This window comes from Protopterus annectens, chromosome 6.part0 (assembly GCF_019279795.1).
Source record: "Protopterus annectens isolate FY-2018-M chromosome 6.part0, PAN1.0, whole genome shotgun sequence".
NCBI classification, from domain to species: domain Eukaryota; kingdom Metazoa; phylum Chordata; order Ceratodontiformes; family Protopteridae; genus Protopterus; species Protopterus annectens.
The window spans coordinates 1,128,349,180-1,128,369,107 of NC_056737.1; the positions used below are offsets into that span (position 1 = coordinate 1,128,349,180).

The 19,928-nt window shown below is 42.8% G+C and overlaps 1 protein-coding gene across 2 annotated transcripts in view; it reads right to left on the bottom strand.

Annotated features, from left to right (window-relative positions):
• The window catches only part of MARCHF7 (membrane associated ring-CH-type finger 7), a 919,282-nt gene that overhangs the window by 537,316 nt on the left and 362,038 nt on the right, over nt 1–19,928 (bottom strand). The window contains exons 5-6 of one of the 2 annotated variants that reach the window (XM_044074747.1): nt 17,396–17,557; nt 8,207–9,458 (exon numbers count right to left, since the gene is read on the bottom strand). In XM_044074747.1, the coding sequence (XP_043930682.1) occupies nt 8,207–9,458; nt 17,396–17,557 (1,414 nt within the window). The remainder of the gene's footprint in view (nt 1–8,206; nt 9,459–17,395; nt 17,558–19,928) is intronic. The other variant, XM_044074748.1, reaches the window with a different exon arrangement.

The following is a 19,928-nucleotide window of genomic DNA, read 5'->3' on the forward strand; positions in this document are numbered from 1 at the left end:
TCCTCATAAGTAGGTATGGACAAATCCAGGTCATTAGAAGAGACAGAAGAAAAAAGAGTCCTGCTCATAAGAGGCATAATCAAGTTCAGTCCTAGGCCTCTTAGAAGGGGGGGGGGTGACTACCACTGATCAGAGTAATTAAATCTTAAGCCATTTTGATCATTTGTTTTCAGGCATAGGGGCCTGTACATGAGGCCTGGGCATCTTTTTTTAGACACAGATCGAGATTTAGGCCTTAGTATTGAAGGTGGAGTAGGTTTAATATGCAAGTCTGTAGGCCTGAATATACCCTCAGAAGCCGGTGCCTGCACAGCGGCTCTGGACTCATCCAAGGTAGAGACATCCGCGGGTGCCATAGGTGAAGCATCCCTAATGGGTCTCAGTAGAGGCCTGCGAATCAGAAGTAGCAGTTATCAGGGGGTGCGAAAGCGCCTCACTGAGTACCGGTGAACTGGCGACTGGCTTAGAAGCATCGTCGGCAGTTTTGGACCTCAACGACCTCTCTTTCTTTGCGTTTTTTCAGTATTCCGGTAGTCTGATGGCTAACTGATGTAATTTCTGGATAATTAAACTGAGAACTGAAATATTTAGAAGCAAAAATGTACCACCGGATAGTGCTCTGATTAAATAAAGCACAAAACTGACAGCAAGGTACGCTATGGTCAGGGTCTGGGCAAGGAATACAGTACAAATGAAAATCCTTAGGAGGTGTTTGCTTCCCACAAGTAAATTATTAACTTTTACTGAAATCAGTAAGGAGCAAAAAAAAAAAAAAAAAAAGTTTCCCCAACGGGGTACTTCGCTTTTAGTTGAGGACTGATTCTGAAACTCAAACAAAAATTTCAGGAGTCGGACAACCGGCACTTGCGAACTGATTCTGCTTCGGGCACCGCACGGCAAAAAAGACTGATGTAATGGCGTCGGCTGCATGTTTTATACTCTTGACGACCTGACATCATGGAAGAAGGGACAGCAACCAATGCAGGACCCAAAATTTTGTTAATCTGGCCGACTGAGGGTAACCTGCCAGCAGATTACCCAAATGTAATGACTGCAACAGTAAAACACAAAACATCCTGAGAACAGTCTCATTTAAAAAATTCTATCATACGAGAAATATCACCACCAAAGAAGAGGTATTCCAATGGAGAATCTGGGTTAATAGAATCCTCCTCCTCCTCACAGCCACAATCCAAAGGATAAGGGATCTGACAGGAATTTACCAAAGACTCCTCCTCAAAATCTAAGCCCTCTTTAGAGAGATCCTGCTCTCAGCCTCTTGAGATGAGCATGGAACAAAGGGAGAGCAGGTAAAGAAACTCCCTGGGGAGGCTTTAAAGCCATCAATGCATTAAATAAACAGTAAAATCCTGGCATTCATGCTGGGGAACATTGTGGAATCCCCACAGACCCCCTGAAATGTTCAGCTGAGGTTTCCCCCTCAACATCTGGAATGGACATCTGCACAGCCTCGGAGGACGTGACAAGGAGCCATGTTGGCTTACAATACCATCATGGCAGAATAACACTACATAACCCGGTGATCCTCTGGGCCTTTCACCAGTCTCGAGACACATCTGGGAGAGGCAGGACAGAAGCTGAATCAGAACAGACTCTTTTGGCCTTTTACTTGGCAAGCGGCTAACCTTCACAATGGTAAGATTCCACCATAGCAGCCTACACCAACAATTTAAACATTGGTTCTCCAGATAAATGGAGGACGACAATACGACTACGTAAGCTCTTGGGTACAACCACCTGGCAAACAGAACACTTTGTATGGTTGTGAGAAGCACCCAAATAGAACACACACTGCTTAAGATGAAGCTTATGGGGAAATCTGCCACCCACACTTACATTTTCCCTTTCTGGATAACATGCAAACCCACAAAACAGAAAAAAAGGAAAAGAAACCCCAAAGAGGCACTTACCTGAAACACTGTTCGGTAGCCAGCACAGCAGGAGCATTCAGACCAATGATGAATGAAGGCATTTGTACTGGTGGCAAAGAAGGTCTGAGGTATGTATGTCTGTACACCACCTTTATGTCCTATGCCCACAGCAGGGAGCATACACACAACATACATAATCTATAATATCCTAAAGCTTTGTTATACTGGCAACATGTTAGGGTGCCCTTAGAAGAAAATCCCTTTGGTAAAGAATACTGCAGCAGTGATATGGAAGGATGTTACATGAGCAGGTGGTGGTGGAGCACAAAATATTCACTCATTTTCCATTGTACCCTATTTTGGGTAGTAAGGAAATGAAAGCTTATCTAAGAACCCTAATGCAAAACCAAAGCAACCTTGAATGGGAAACGGGTAGTCAAAGAACGCGCACACACACTGCACAAACTAAGGATTCCTCAAGTCACTTACTAGTATGTCTTTGGAATATGGGGGGGGGGGGGGGGTCAGAGATTTCAGCTGTCACAGAACAAAACAGACTCTATGCATAGAAGTGGGGAAAAATACAGTTTTGCCACTCCAAGAAATTATACTGAAGAATTTAAAATGTATGAGAAAAGTACAGTTACTTACACTTACCATAAATGTAGATGTTAGAGTGTATTCACTGTTGTAGTCATCACATTTGGGTTATCTGCTTGCAGTAGTCCTCAGTCGGCTTGATTATCAAAGTCTTGGGTCCTGCATCAGTTGCTCTCATCTTCCATGACATCAGGTAGTCAGGGGTATAAAGCATGCAGCCGATGCCATTACATCAGTTTTTCTTGCCCCAGATGTCAGGTGCCCCCCCTAATGGGAAGCAATTAAATATAACTATGCAAGGTTATACCTCCAACAAAAAAACAAATACACCAAAAAACTTTTAAGCACAGTAAAGGAGAAGAGCGGTATAACCAAAAGAAGTCAGGAGGCTGAAGGGAGAGTAACCAGGACTGCTAAAATGAATACACTCCAACATCTACATTTATGGTAAGTGTACACAACTGTATCATGTTCTTCATGTTTCACTGTTGCAGTCATCACATTTGGGTAGATTCCCAAAGCTAAGGAAGGGAGGAGGAATTTAGATAGCATTAAGACCAACTATAAGGCCCTGCAAGACTGCAGTGGCAAAACCTGCTCTGGATTTAGAGAAAAAAGGTAAATGGTAATGCTCGGTGAAAGTATGTACAGAACTCCAAGTAACGGCCTCTAGGATGTTTCTCAGAGATGTCCCTACCAGGAAGGCTGTAGAGGTAGATGCAGCCCTGGTTGAGTGTGGTCTTATCCCCTGTGGGATAGTTTTTCTATGGTGCTTACAGCATAAATGAATGCTATGGCCTTATCCATTTAGAAACGGTTTGCTTTGAAATGGCCTTACTCTCTGCCCCTGCAGGAAATGCCACCAGCAGTTCAGATTTCCTTTGAGGTTTAGACCTGTCCAAGTAAAATCTAAGTTGTCTGTGCACATCTAAGGAGTGCAGTATCCGTTCCCCTTTGTTCTGTGGATTAGAAAAGAAGGTTGGCAAATGAATGGACTGATTGAGTCACAATGGATACTACCTTGGGCATGAAGGAGGGGTTGGTCCTGACTGATACCCCCGTCTGCATGAAAGATGATGAAAGGCTCTACTGCCATAAGGGCCTGCAATTAAGATACCCTTCTTGCTGAAGTGATTGCTAAAAGGAAGGCTGTTTTCCAAGAAATGAATTTTAACTCTGCACTTGCAGCTGGCTCAAAAGGAGGTATAGTGAGTTTTTTCCAATACAAAAGTTAAGGTCCCAGGCTGGCGTTGGGGCTCTCCTGGGTGGTCTTAACTTTTTGGCACCTCTGAGGAACTACTTGAGCAGTGGATGAGAGAAGAGGGGTGGTTGTGTGTTGTAATGAGCTGAAATGGCTGAGGCATGAATTTTGGAGGAAAAAGAAAGTCCCTTGTGAAACATCTCGGTTAAGTATTGAAGAATCTTAGGTAAATTGGGCGCTCCTGTGCCCATCCCTTGAGTTTGGTTCCAGGAACAGAAACTTTTTCATTTTTCAGCAAAAGATTTTCTAGTACTAGGCCTCCTTACCTCCAAAATGACATCCAACACTTGTTTATGAGGGATGGTAATGGAGAGATCAAGCACTTAGCCAGGCTGCCAGGTTCAGGTTTTGAAGCAGAGGATGCAGAATCTGGCCCTCCTGCTGGGACACATCAGGGTAGGGGTGTGAGGCAGGTGGCATGGTGCAAGCAGTGACACTGAGCAAGAGGGGGTATCCGTGTTGGAGGGGCCAGTCTGGTGCAATCAGTATCGTCCTTGGTTTGTCCTGTTTGATTTTTAGTAGTACTTTGGAGAGGAGAGGAAGAGGAGGAAAAGCATAAACAGATAGATTTTTCCAGTTGAAGGACAGGGCATCCACTTTCCAAGCTTGTTTGTGGGGAGTCCTTGTGCAGAATTTGTCCAATTGGTAGTTCTGGGGGGAGGCAAACGGGTCTATATCTGGGCTCTTCATTTGTTTATCAACATGTTGAAAGTCATTGGTTACAGTTTCCACTCGTGTGGGTCCATGAGATTTCTGCTTAGTCTGCCAGTGCATTTAGCTGTCCTGGCAGGAACTGAGCCTGTAGATGCACTTAGTAGCTCAAGGCTGTGTTTCACAGAGCCATAGCTAGTCTACAGAGGGGGTTTGAATGGGCCCCCCCCGCTTATGTACCACATAACAGTGGTGTCGTCCGTCCTTACCATCAATTGTCCTGGAAGAATGTGGTCCTTGAAGGCTGTCAGAGCATTCTGTACAGCTAACATTTCTTTTTGATTGAAATGCAGGTGCATTTGACTTGGGTTCCATTTGCTCTGAATGCACTTCCCTGCCAGGTGACCCCCCCCCCCATGCATAATCTGATGTGCCTGTTAGGGTTTGGGCGGCAGGTGGTAGAGTGAATGGTAGTCCCTTGTTTTGGTGGCAGGCCTCTGCACACCAAAGGAACTGTAGGCAAGGTATGATAGGAATCACTGCTTCTAGATCCTGAGAATGTTGACACCATAGGCTTTTTAAATAACATTGTAGTTTCCTCATATGCAGTCTTGCATATGGAATTAGGAGAATGCAGAAGGTCATGACCCCCAAGGCTTGCAGTATTTGCCTTGCAGACAGCAGGGTTTCTGGGGCCATTAGTTTGAAGTAAGCTGTCAAATGAATTTGTTTCTCTGGCGTGAGGAAAGCCATCTGGGAAGTTGTGTTCAAGCTTGCTCCCAGGAATATAATTTGCTGACAGGGTACAAGATGTGATTTATTTTCGTTTATGGTGTACCCCAGACAAGTTAGCACCTTTTGTACAAACACCAGATAATTCAAAAGTATGTCCTGGCTTTCTGCCTAAATTAAACAATTGTCCAGGTATGGGTATATTTTGAAGATTTCTTTGCCTGCAAAATGTAATGACTGAAGCTAGGCACTTTGTGAATACCCTGGGCACAGTAGATAAGCCAAAGGGTAGTGCAGAGAACTGATAGTGCATGTAGACTGCTTTGAAGCGTAGGTATCTTCTGCAAGATTTCCTGATTGGGATGGGCAGGTAGGCTTCCTTTAAATCCAGTGTTGCCAACCAGGCATCCTTGCCCAACATAAGAAATAACGGAAGAGTTAGCATCTTGAATTTTGGGATCACCAAAAAGGGGTTTAGGATAGAAAGGTCTAGGATAGGACACCATGAGTTGTCTTTTCTGGGTACCAGGAAAAGCCTTTAGTAGAAACCTTGTCTCTCTTCCTCTTCTGGTACAATTTGAATAGCCCTTGTGCTTAAGACAGAGTACTTGCTTTTGAGCCTCTCCACTGATTTGGGGGGTATATCTGGCCAACAGTTTGGGGTTGGTAATATGTGGAAGTGAAATCTGTATCCTTGGGAAACTATATTTAAAACTCATTTGTCCTGGGTAATTAGTTCTAAGTTTTTTGTCTTCAGAGCAATCTTTCCCCCTAAAGGAGCAGTTAGTTGAGAAGGGCTTGGAAGTTTTAATGTTAAGTCATTGAGACAGTTTACCATGGAAGGGGGGGGGGGGGCGTAGTCTTACTACTCCCTGATTTGGAAGTGGGAGCCCCTCCACTGCTTAGTCCTCTGCGTACCTTGGGCCTGAAGCCTGGGTGTTCTGCTGGTTCTGGGTTTGGACTGAAGGCCTGGAAGAGGCAGGAAAGGACCAATTCTTAGAGGGCCAATGCCTACTAAATCTTGGAGGCTGTACCTGTAGGAAAACTTTCACAGTTTGCATAGATTTAACTTTTTCCTCCATCTTTTTTAGTACTTCTGCTTTGTTGCCAAAACAGGCGGTCCTGATTTACAGGAGCATCCAGCAATTTAGCTTTAACAAGATCTGGCAAAGATTGCTCCTTAAGCCAATCAAGTACATAGCCAGTGACAGCAGCCCTACAAGATGCCTCTAGTGACTCAAAACCACATTGCAAAGTATGTTTTCCAACTTGTTCAGCAGAATGCATTAAATCATGTAAATCCTTTTTTCAGCACAGTCAGGAATAAACATTTTGTTTAAGCAATCCAATAATATGCTATTTTAACATATGAAATTGGCAGTTTAAGGCCCTAATGGCCAAGGTTGCAGAAGTGTATACCTTCTTTCCTCATCTATCCAGCACCCTGGAATCTCTATCAGAGTGGGTAGGATTCTTTGGCAGTAGTAGCCTTAATGCCCTTGGGTTCTCTGTGAAATGGTCTCAGGATCCGCAGCAGGATTTTTAAAAAGGAACTTGAGAGTCAGGAACTCTAATATCCATCAGGTTTTCTGGGAGCAGGAGGTAGAGAGTCAGGGGCCAAGCTAGATTCCAAAAAGGCATCATCAACAACGTCGAGTACAGGGGGGGGGGGGGGGGGCTAAATGCCTGTGTTGTGGCAGGAGTAAGAAATACCCAAGCCTCTTGACAGTCAGAGTAATCCTGGCTTTCCCAGCGAAAATGCTCCCTATGAGTATGCAAAGTTTCACCAAAAGAGAAATCCTCTGGAGGGGAAGCAGAGGGAATAGAGTTCTCTGCATCAGAATCCTCATAGGTAGATAAGGGTAAATCCTGGTCAAAGGAAACAGAACTTTAGAGTCCTGATCAGAAGTATCATAAGCAAATTCAGTCCTAGATCTCTTAGAAGGGGGAAGGTTGGCTTCTCCTGACTAAAGTAATAAGGTCTTAAACCATCCTTATTTGTTTTTTAGGCATAGAGCCCTGACCATGCGGTCTGGGCATCGGTTTTCTAGGCATGGTTCAAGTTTTAGGCCTTGACGAAGATGGCGTCAGTTTAACATGGAAGTCCGTAGGCCTGAATACACCCTCAGAAACCGGTGCTTGCACAGCGGTTCCAGACCCATCCAAGGTAGAGACATCCTCCGGTTCCACAGTTTAAGCATCTCGCAGCATGCCGGACTCTGAATGGGTCTCAGTAGAGGCCTGTGAATCTGAAGTAGCGGGTATCAGGGGCTGCAAAAACACCTGAGTACCGGCGAACTGGCAACTAGCTTAGGAGAAGCATAGTCGGTAGCTTTGGACCTAGGCGGCCTGTCTCGGGTTGCTTACTGATTACATATCTGGATAACTGAACTGAGTACCAAAATATTTAGAAGCATAAATATAAGGACGAATAGTTGTTTAAATAAGGCACAAAACCGACAGCGAGGTACATCTTGGTCAGGGCCTAGGCAAGGAATACAGTACAAATGAAAATCTTTGAGAGGTATTTCCTTTCCACAAGAAATTCAATTACCGATTTTTACTGACATCGGTTTAGAGCAAGAAAATGTTTCCCCAACGGGGTACTTGGCCTTATTTTATTACTTCGACTCAAACTCGAAAACGAAAATTTCAGGAGTCGGCAAACCGGCACTTGCAAAATGCTTCTGCTTCGGGCACCGCACGGCAAGAAAGACTGATGTAATGGTGTCGCCTGCATGCTTTATACCCCTGACTACATGGAAGATGAGACGGCAACAGACGAGGACCGAAGACTTTGATAATCAGGCCGAATGAGGGCTACTGCAGGCAGATAACCCAAATGTGATGACTGCAACAGTGAAACACAAAGAACACATATTTACTGACCAGCTATGAGAAACTAAGTAAACTGCCCCAGACGGACACCTGGCAGTAGATCTCCACAAAATTTTTAAAAATTCAGAGTCAAAATACAATCAATGATGAATCTTAATGCCTGAAATAAAGCAATCCAAGTATTGGCTTTATACTTTAACACTATGAATCAGCAGTTCAGTTGAAAACATACCTCTCTTGCAGCTTCCTAAGTTTTTCTGGATCTCTTGCTGATGAGTCTTGTGATTCCCGTCTCTCCGAGTGATCCCTTGCTGGGGGCATTATATCCACAGTTATCAAAACACTGTCTGAAAGGTTACTTCCGATACCTGAAGGCACAGCAAAACGTAACAAGGAAGTAGGAAGGGCTCTAGAGATTCTTGCATTTCTCATTTGTGATGAATTAGCTGTGGAAGCAGTAGTGTTAACCATTTGCGGTGATACAGAACCTGAATCTGTAGTTCTCAGCAAGTCATTTCCTTGTTCTCCCAGAGAAGGTTCTCTTATAAAAGGATGCTGCAATCCATCCGATTCATCAGGGTTTGCTGCCATTCTTGCAGATTCATCTCGTCCTTCTCGCCTAGTCCTGGAAAACAATGGTGTACACCGGTTTCTAATTGAAGATGACAGCCAGGATCCAGTACTTCTGCCAGAGTTGTACTGTCTTGACAGCTCTACATCTACTGAGCTTTGATGTGATGGAGAATTAAAACCTTGCCTTCTACGTCCCAAAAAGCTAAAACTTTGTGGAGATTCAGATGGCCTGCTGTCTGAAGTTTCAGGAGTAGCAGTGTTAGTTCTGCTTGGAGTAGAATTTTCAGTTCTTTGTACAGAGTATGGATTTGTAGAATCAGATCTTGAATCCAATGACTCACTACTTGACCTTCTCAAGAAGGTGTTAGACATACTTGAGGCTAAGCGAGACAAAAGCTGCCGAGCTGTAATCCTTCCATCATTCTCCTGAGCAGATTCATTAAATGATCTCCTGGGAGAGGACACAGTTCTTTCTGAAGCAACTGTAGAAGCAGCAGCACGTCTGTTTCTGGAGCAAGTCACATCTTGCTCACTTCCTTCAGACACAGGATCCCTGCTGAGAAAAACAGATTCTGATGGTCTAGATGAGGAATATCTGCAGTCATCCCTAGAGATCAAGGAAGAATAATGTCCTAAAGATGCTACGGCTCTCCTGGATGTAGCTGTTGCTACAGGAGCAGTATGTCTAATTCTGCTGCAACTGGAATCTACTTGTGTTTCAGACACTGAACCTCCATAAGGAAATATGGACTCAGACGGTCTAGAGGTGTTTCTACCTGAATCCCTAGAAAACAAGGATGAGTAATGCTCAGAAGACAAGTTGTGACTCCTGGATGAAGTATTCACAGCACTAAATGATGCATCCTTTGGTCTGGCTCCCTGCACATGTGAGCTAACTCCATCTTGGGAACCTAAAATTTGACAGAGGAATCAAAATGATCAACCATGCAACAAGCACACTACAAACTACAAAAATACATCCTACACAGACATTTCTGAGACACGATTCCTATTAACTTTCATCCATAACTAAATAAAAATACCACAAGATATCAAAATAATGTTCAATGAAACCACAAACTGCACTGTGCATAGTACACACTGACTACAACTAAAAAAAAATTTCATCACCTGCAGCTGCACAGTACAGCTGCTAGAAGAGAAGTGCAAGGATGGCAGAATTAGGGCACATTAAAGGAGAGCATGATATAGTTACTTTCCCTTCTAAGTAAAGATACAGGAAAAGCTAAAATACACAGTTTAGTTCTAGGAATTCCTGGTCAAGTAATAGTTAAATCCATCTTCCCCAATGATAAGAGGTAAAGCCACAATTAATACTAGGTACATTTTCAAAGCAAAATTAAGTGAATGTACACTACCACAAGCAAAATTAAAAGCAAAGAAAAAGCACAAAGGAACATTAAATCACAATAAAAGACAGCAGCCCCTCATCCCTTACTGCCATGCAATAACAGTTTCTGAAAGAAAAACAAAATTACCAAAATCCATACCATACACAATAGAGCAAGTTCTCGATCTGTAGTTCACAGTACTGTCAGTCAATTCATGACAGGTAACATTGCACTACTGACATCTTCATATAAAGTGCAACTGTTCAGAAAAAATTTACTTAAGCCAGTCATCAGGAAAAAATTTGCATATTTTGGTAAAGAATCTAAACTTTGCATCTGTAATATTTACATAAACAATTATAAAGAAAAGGTGTGTGACTAATTTGCAAAGAAAGACATGTTTGTCACTTGACTTACCCTAGCCCAGCACTTAAAACTAGTAAACACATTACTTCTAAAACGCAGTCTCAGTACAGGTTTAATGTATTGGTTCTCCAACTACTACAGAACCATGAAGCCTCCATCTTAGCATAGTTACTAACCCATTAATTTCCTTCAAGAGGGGGAAGAGTCTACCACCCTATCTGCAGCAAGAGTTGGGGCTTTCTCCTGGTTGTGACCAACTCACTCTCCCCCCTCAATATACAATGATTTTTAATGCACATGCAAGCACTTTCCCAGAAAACAAGAAATACAGATTTGATGCCCTGGTATTGAAGTTACATACTTGTCAGATATGAAAGGACAGCAGCTTCTGAAGAACAGCCACTGTCCTTGAAGATGGTGGAAGAGTATACCTATTTACCAAGCAGGGACTTGACATGGTAAGACCCTATCAATTAGATTGAGCATCAAGGATCCTCCCTTGTGGATCTAAAATGCTACAGGACATTAAGCCAGAGAAGAACTCGTTAGGACAGACATAAGAGTCTTAAAAAACTAACTTTCATAAGTGACCAGACTTCCTGAATCTCAGTCAAAATAATGGTTTGGTAAATGTGAAAGTGTGTATTCAGGACAAAGAGGCCATGGGATGTGTGTTTGCAAAACAGACTAATAGCAAAGACAGCTGTATTTAGGGAAGTATTTGCAAATGGCTGACTGGCTGCCTAATGGCAAAAACAAAGCAGTGGGTAGTCCACATAAAGTGCCTTCATGGCAAACTCAGCCACTAACTACTGCCCCCCCCCACCACTACCAAAGAAGCAAACAACTGGTATGCATTACAAAAATCATGAACCCTCCAGAGGTAATACATTGAGATTTCTCGGTATGAACACCCATCTATCTCAGTTTCCATTGCCAATTAAAAGCCATCCATCTCCGAAACTTCAAGAAAAGTTCCAGAGAGAGGGGGGGAACAGGGGAAGGCTTGTTTTCAGAGATGACAGAGGAGTACAAAAAGCTTCAGAGCTTTCACAACACAAGAAAAAAAGAGGCAACAGCCCTGAAAAGAAAAACATTAATTTTACTAACAATTTTCCATTTGATACCAGTTCCCCTGAAGTACGCAGAGATACCCATCAGCGCAACATGGCTGTGCACCCACGGCATGATGATTCAAATGTTTCAAACTCAAATGCTTTAAATGTTTTAAATGTTTCAAATGACTCAAAAGGTGTAAATGTTTTAAATGATTTATATGGTCTAATTGACTCACATGGTTCAAATGCAGTAGTTGATTGCAATGAAGTCAGTAACAATTATACAGTTAGATATGTAATAATGCTAGCAGTAACGGCAACGCCGAAAGGATTTTATTTGATGAATCCTTGTTAACAGATGGCTATGATTACAAATACTATGAACTGTTTAATAACCAATCAAGCGATCGTATCGTAGTCGGCAAGGATACAGAGACAAATGCAGATAAGACTGTGCAAATAATAGTATTGCTTATGCCACCTGTTTTTCCACTGAAACAAACAATGTAGCATTTGACAGAGGCAGGAATCCTAGCTCCGCACACATATAACTGTAGTCTCGCGACCACACAGGTAACCAAAGTGTCTAACCCCACCCATGGGTCAGAGAAGAGTTACCGTGTGACCAAGCACACCAATAGATGCAGCACCCCCATTAGAGCAAACGTGAGCAATAACACACGTGTTACGGCGGCAGCTACCAAGCCCAACAGCAACAGAATAGCTACCTCCATCCCTGATTACAGGACAGAGAGATTTGTAGAACAGTTCCAGCCAGACAACTCTACAGCCCAAGGAAATGTACGCCACCCCATAGTACCAGCGAAACCCCAACATTACCCTAAACAGACAGGCTCCGCAGCTGGCCAAATTAGGGACCCCCACTCAGAAGCTATGTTTTCTGAACATCCCCAAGACAGGAGTTACCACGGTGGTCGCCATGAGCAACCACACTCCAGAAAAAGCAGAACGAGACCCCACACCAGGGGCACACTGAGCACACCTGACCTGCCACGTAGCAGAGCCCACACATTTGTTTTTGTGCCTCTGCCCATTGATTTGGTGGCAGGTTTGGCATTCCTTTTATCCTTGGCAAGGTATGAAAGTGGAATATGTATCCTTGTGAGACAATGTTTAGGACCCATTTGGCTTTTGTGATGTGCCAGTTGTCTGCAAAAAGTGCTAATTTTCCTCCCAAGGGAGCTGCCAAGAGAGATTTGCTTGGCAGTTGGAGGGTTAAGTCATTGTGTTTGCCTTCTGCTAGCTTGGGGCCTGTCTTCACCTCCATTCTGGGTTGTGGCACACCATTGCCGAGGTTTGTAAGGGCCTTGTGACTGATCTCTGCCCCTTGGGCATCTGTATTTGCCCCACTGTGGTCTGTCAGAAGCTGGAAAGGACCAGTTTTTTGTTGGCCAATTTCTGCTGAAACGAGGGGGTTGTACCTGTAAAAAATCCTTGACAGTCTGCATAGACTTTGCCTTATCCTCCATTTTCTTTAAAACCTCTTCTGCGACACCAAATAAGATATCCTGCTGTAAAGGCGCATCCAATAATTTTGCTTTAACATAAGGTAGGGTTTTTGTTCCATTAACCAAGCATGTCTGCGTATGACAGACCCAGTAACAGCTGCTCTACAGGAAACTTCCAATGAATCAAATCCACATTGTATACTGTTCAGCTGCATGCAACAGATCCTGCATTTCCTTGAATTCAGCCTGTTCAGAATGTGTGCTCAGTTTTTGTTTTAATTGAGACATTAGGAATTGCTGATATTTCAGCATGTGAAACTGACAACTTAATGCTCTCATAGCCAGAGTAGCTGAGGTGTATATCTTCTTTCCCCATCTATCTAGGGCTCTGGAATCCCTTTCAGAAGGTACAGGATTTTTAGTCATAGAAGATTTTGCCCCTTTGGGACCCTGGGAAATTGTTTCGGGGTCAGCCAAAGAGCTTTTATAAAGGAATGTGTGTGTGTGTCAGGTACTCTGTAGTATCTCTGTCTGGTTTGGCTGGAGCAGGCAGTAGGGAGTCTGGATTTAGACTAGACTCTCTAAGTAAACATCATCCACAATATCTAAAACTGGAGGGATAGCAAGTGGTCTGTGCTGGGGTAGTAGAAGAAACTCTCGAAGCCTTTTCTTAGGATCAGAGTAGTCCTGGCCTTCCCAGTGGCAATGTTCCCTCATGGTACGTAAAGTTTCCCCCCAAAGGAGTAGTCTTCAGGGGGAGATGGTGAGGGAATAGTCTTCAGCATCAGAATCTTCATAAGGGGGAAAAGCGTAATCCTGTTCCTCAGAAGAATTTGACGAAATAGAAACCTGGTAAGAGGAAGCATAGTCCTCCTCTTGTCTTGGCATTTTATCAGGAGGGCAATGGGAACCCCTTATTAGGGAAATCAAATCTTCAGCCATCTTAAGCATCTGTTTCTTAGGCATGGGGCCTTGAACAGGAGACTGATGTACTGTCTTTTTTGGTTTTAATGGAGTTTTTAGCTTAGCATCAGATTTAATGGCGAGTGTAGTCGGTCTGAAGACACCTTCTGAAACCGAAGGCGTTTCTACTGCACCGGAACCACCACCTGCTCCGGTGTCAGAAGGGCCTAATGAAGATGGTTGCAACGATCTAGTACACTCCACTTGAGAATCCGAAGCTGTCTAGGGTTCCATTTCCACGGTCGTCAGGGGCTGCGTAAGTGGCTCACTGAAAACCAGAGAACCGGCGACAGGCCCGGCAGAGGCCTCGAAGTCTGGCTTGGATCTAGGCTGCCTGTCCTTATCCTTGCGTTTTTTTATGCATGCCGGTCATCGGCTGCACAGACGGCATGATAATTAAATTTCCTACCAAAGTAATGTCGTGCAAAGTCAAAACGGCGTTTGATAGTTCGTTTATTAAACCTAGCACAAAACAGACAACCTGTGATGTCGTAGTCTGGGCCTAGGCAAGGAATACAAGAATGGATGTCCTTATGAGGTATTTGCTTCCCACAAGAAATGCAATTGTTAACTTTTTCTGACATCGGACTGAGGCAAGAAAAGGTTCCCCAATGGGGTACTTAGCCTTATTGAAGACTTGACTGAAATTTAATTCGAAAATCTCAGGTGTCGGCCGACCGGCACTTGCCAACTGCTTCGGGCACCGTGTGGCAAGAAAGCCTGAAGAAAATGGTGTCTGATGGCTCTTCTATACCCCTGGTGCACTGACGTCAGGGAGGAAGCAACAGCTACAGACGCCGGACCAAGACTTTGGAACTCTGGCCGACTGCGGGACAGCCTGACTGCAGGATAACCCAAGTGTGATGACTGCAGCAGGGTAACAAGAACATATCCGAATCAGCTTCTTTCCACATACAGCTTCTCCAGTTAATGAAAAATTCAGCATTTTAGCTTTTACATTCTCAAAGGTTATGTGCACTCAACCAAGCAAACTTTCTCATAACAGTCTGAATGGCAGCAACTCTAGAAGTGACATCAGCTGAATCATAAGCACACTTCAAAGTGTGTTAAGACACGAGACAAAAGCAACATCACACAAAGATTATTTTTTCTTCAGAGGAGGAAAAATAACCTATGGTGTTCCTCATTCTCAAGAGGTAAGCATAAACTTCAAAATGGTGGTTTGACAATTAAGAATTCTAAAAGTGTACCAGAAGAAAACACAACCTCCCCACCACCCAAAGCATTCCAAGACTTTCTAATCCTTGTCAAAGGGGGAGGGATTAGCATTTAAACAGCAAGAAGACTTAACCAAGGAAAATTACTGCTGGGTCTCATATGGGGTTAGAATATAAAAGCATTTAAGATTATGGAAATTTATACAATCTGCGTGCTTTAAGAGCATAAGGCAAGTTACCACGCTGAACTCCAATGCTAGAATAACTGGAGTTGACGTCTTTCAGCTTTTCCCGGTTAGGGGTCACCACAGCGAAACTCCGGTCCGCTAATGACTGGCAGTTGATTTTACATGCAGGCTTACCAGGCCTGACGCACAACATTCAACGAAGGTACGCCCATTCACGCATGTCTCCACACAGAAGACGCTCTGAGAATCGAACCAGACAGCATCTTACTGTACGTTCACAAAATTCCAGTTATAATAAAAATTTCTTTAGTGACAGGTAGAATCATCATTTTTTTCCACTGAGACTAAATATGGATACAACTTCAGAAAAAGAAAACATTTCCAAGGACTAACCGAAGCACTCTCCTTAGTCAGAACCAGAAAGCAATGGAGAGAAAAAAAGAAGCCTCCCCAACAAAATAAATATATAAAAAAATCATGTTTCTGTTCAAAGTGCTGAACATATTCAGATGGAACAGAAATCTATTCTAAGAAGCGCAAGACTAAAACTGGCACAGTCAAGAGCCTGAACTAAACATTGAGCTAAGCCCAAAATGTTGCGTGTCCAAAATAACTGAGACACAGCCAAAAATACATGTCTTGCTTCCTTCTGACAAGAATTTTTGAAGAAACAGATATACGTTTGACAGGCAAAACCTCTACAGACAGGCATCCCAGTCTGGTTAAGTAGATAGGTATTCCCTATTCCTTCCACAAGGAAGAGCAAGAGCGGTTCTCCTTTGCCTATTAAGGACATTCCAACACCAGCAGAGGATGTGTCTAACCCCTGGATCACAGGGCAGCAAAAGCAAAAGTGAATTTTCTGAGGAACCATAAAGGGCCACATAGAAGTCATCCATCTGCAGCTGAGGCAATTTCGTCACTTGTTAAAAGTACAAAGTCTCCTTAAAAATGTTCTTTTTGTGTCTGGAAGATGAGCAGAGAAACCAGTAGGTTATTCCACGAATCCAAAAAAATGCCTGAATACCCAAGAATCCTGGCAGCAGTAGTAGTCTGAAATAGGCAGGTCAATTTTTCCAACAAAAGATGCATTAAAAAACACCCTAGCCCCAAAGATAAAACAAATTTTCGATAGGAAAAGTTTTAACTTTAACAACCTTCTTCCTCAAAAGTAAAAAGTAACACTCACCAGCAAAAATGACAACTCATGTGAAAGTATAAAACCACTTTCCTAGCTTAAATATTTTTCAGAGTTAATTTTAAAAAAAGATCAAACTTTCTGAACTAGCAATAACATCTTGTGCAACATGTATTTTGTATATACTACATTTTGTATCCGCCACTGACGTTTTGAACTATGGTGAGTGTAATTTCATATCAGTACTGTTAACTAAATTACTGCAGTTTTATATTCTAAAGAATATATTGTACTATTTTTTGGAGCTTTTCTCCCCAGGCCTCTGCTGAAAACAGACTCCCAGCCCAGACGGACTATCCCAGTTAACAAATGTAATAAATAAAAATAAATAAAATGATGTGAAAATTTGCCCCCTGTAGGGAACTTATCTGCCTAGCAATGGAGTAGTAAGTGTCAGACAACCCTCGAAAGCTCTCAAGAGAGCTCTACAGCGACAGAAAAGCATTGAAGGGCATGACACCCAAACCACACTTCAGCTCTTTATAAGCTGAGAATTGTTTGGCCATGTGAAAGGTGCCCTTAAGCTTTAGATGTAGGTCAGCTTTTGCATCCTTAGAATATAACCCATATAGCTAAGGCTACTACAGCAGAGATCAAAGGAGAGACTTTTTCCCATTCAAGTAGTTTCTTATGTAGTCTTGAGTCTTCCGGCTTTTCCCGGTTAGGGGTCGCCACAGCGGAACTCCGGTCCACTAATGATTGGTAGCTGATTTTACGTGCCGAGTTACCAGCCGTGACGCACAACCTTCAACGAAGGTATGCCCATTCACGCATGTCTGCATGCAGAAGACGCTCTAGCTGAGAATCGAACCGGACAGCGTCTTACTGTGAGGCGACAACGCTACCGGGGTCTGTAATGGCTATTCACTTTTAAAAAGGTGGCCCATTTTATTAGAAGGCTGTGTGTCTCCTGCAAGCACATTCAGCAGCAAGATATAATCAGTACAACTATATACTTCAGACTGCAGTTGGGTGTGCCATCATCAGGACTAGCACATTCTTAATCATGCTTAATGGACTGTGAGGGAACAACAAGAAACACTTGGCAAATTGCTACAAAATGTAGGTATACATACAAGCTAATGAAGAGATGCCAGAAGTCCTGTGACTGTGGCTTCCAAAACTGCTAGTTACTGGTGTCGCTCTCTCTAATGGCCTTCCTCGTAATTCAGTTCCCGATGCTGAACTAATGACTCCAGGTGAAGAACTTGAAATCTGGGCACTTCTCCATAATGAACCTATACAAAACACCAAACATTACTACTCAGCAAGTGAAAAAGGTCACATATCTCATTCTATAAAGTAATGGAGATTAATGAACATGCAAGCCATTAAACTGCCTACAGTGAAATCACTGCTCCTAGGAATTGTTGCCACCTCCTAAGGTAATATCATTACTTACTGATCTGTACTAATTAGATGCTGTACTAAAAAGTAAGTAGTCTTAGCCAAGTGAAGGCAACCATTTAGCAGCCAGACTGGAATGAACCACAGCTAACATTAAGGAAAGTAAAGTTGCTAACATTTTACCAAAAAGAGATCCTACTTCTTTGTTGCAGTATTCTTCATACTCTGGATAACCTGCATAGGATAGCCCAACATCTGGCTAGCATAACAAAGCCTTTACACCCTCCCAGAATCATATACCATATGCATGTCACCACGTACAAGGCTCAAGGTACATACGGACACCATCCTCAAAACTGAAGTGCAAGTTCAGGAGAAAGTACAGTTGTGTACACTTGCCATAAATGTAGATGTTTGAGTGTATTCACTGTTGCAGTCATTACATTTGGGTTATCTGCTTGCAGTAGCCCTCAGTCGGCCTGATTAACAAAGTCTTGGGTCCTATGTCGGTTGCTGTCACTAATTCCGTGACGTCAGGTCGTCAGGGGTATAAAACATGCAGCCGACGTCATTATATCAGTTTTTCTTGCCCCAGATATCAAGTGCCCCCCCTAATGGGAAGCAATTAAATCTATAAATTTACAAGGTTATACCACAAAGAAGCAAATACACCAAAAAGCTTTTAAGCATTGAAAGGGAGAGAAGAGGTATAGCCAAATGAAGTCAGGGGGCTGGAGGGAGGGCACACTGAGCAGAGTGGATGAGAGGTGTTGACTCCAACTCTTAGCTGAGATATACAAGTATCCTGTTTTTTTTTCAGTTATACAGTTTATTGTTTCTAGCAATTTATATATATAGCACTTTTATTGTAATCTGCACGGGCAACTGATTTGTTTGCAGTTAAAAGCATTCTGTATCTTTACAAATCTTTATCTGTTTAAAAACTTTCATTTTGTGGCTTTCTCTAGTGCTTTGTAGGCTAATAGCTTTAGTGTCCCCAGCCTCCCTCCCTGTTGGTGTCTTGTGTTATACTTGGTGGCTTTGCAGATGCCCGCTCCTACTGTAAATCTGATCTGGGACACTCCTCACACTCTAGTGTCATTAGCTCATTCTACCTAATACAGGGAGAACATTTGATAAGGCCTTCTGTTTCTCCTTTTTACCTTTCAAAAAAAAAAATTTTTTTCCCCTGAATTTCCTTATGTTCTGACTGTGCTCCTCAAACATTTTGGAAATATACAGTATATTTTAGAGCATTTATTATAACTAATTGCCTTAATATTGCTACAACTCAGGAGCTCTAGGTTGCACTGCATCTGAAGTGTGTGTGTGTTTTAGCTGCTTTTCTGTATATATAGACTTCTCTGTATATGTAGACTAGCTACTTATTCTGCTATATTACTGCCACTTAAATCGTTTCAGTTGTACACTTGCCTTGCTTCATTTAAAAAGTTTTAAATTGCTAACTTTGTAGAGTTTTAATTGCATTTACTGTTTAGGACTACACACTCAAGTGTGTTAGCCTTTTATGTGTTTATTTACTGTATTATTGCACTGTTTAGCCTGTTTCAACAAAAAAATATATATACTATGTTGTTTGCTCGTTTCCCACCTTTTCTAGCCAGTCCATATCCCAGGCCTTGTTTGTCTCAGGACTTTATTTTCTGTGCTCAGAGCTGTCCAGACCTTGCTGTGGCAGAGGGAAGTCCTACTGCCTACCAGTGGGACTGGCGAGCATTGTACTGCCTATCTAATGCTAGAGGAGTGGTTTTCCAGCTCTGAAATTGTAATTTTATTAGCCTTTTCGGGCGGATTTCTATCCCTTTCAACTTTCTGGCTTAAAAACGCATGTGTTTGCACATCGTGCAGCACTACGAGGCTACAGTAACTATTCCAGGTGCCAGAAAGTCTGCTCTTCAAATTTTCCCTTAAAACTAGCTGGTTTCTCAGTAGTAGCGCTAAAATCTGATTTGTGATTAGCACTTGCTCTAGAACCTGCTGGAAAGCACTAGGAAGCCTGAAACTGATACAAGCACTCAGCTCTCCTGGTCAATAAGGCGAAATTAATCATAGGCACTAAACAGCCTACAACTGCAAAGTACCTTGGGAAAACAGCTCTTAAACCTTACAAAAAAGCACCTAAACACGCATGTCCAAGGGTCAGCTTCCAGCGATTTCTCCTGTCCACCTGGTGAATCTGGGCAGACTGAGGCAATGCGGCAACTGCCTCATGTACACAGACTATCCTTTCCTCCTACCACC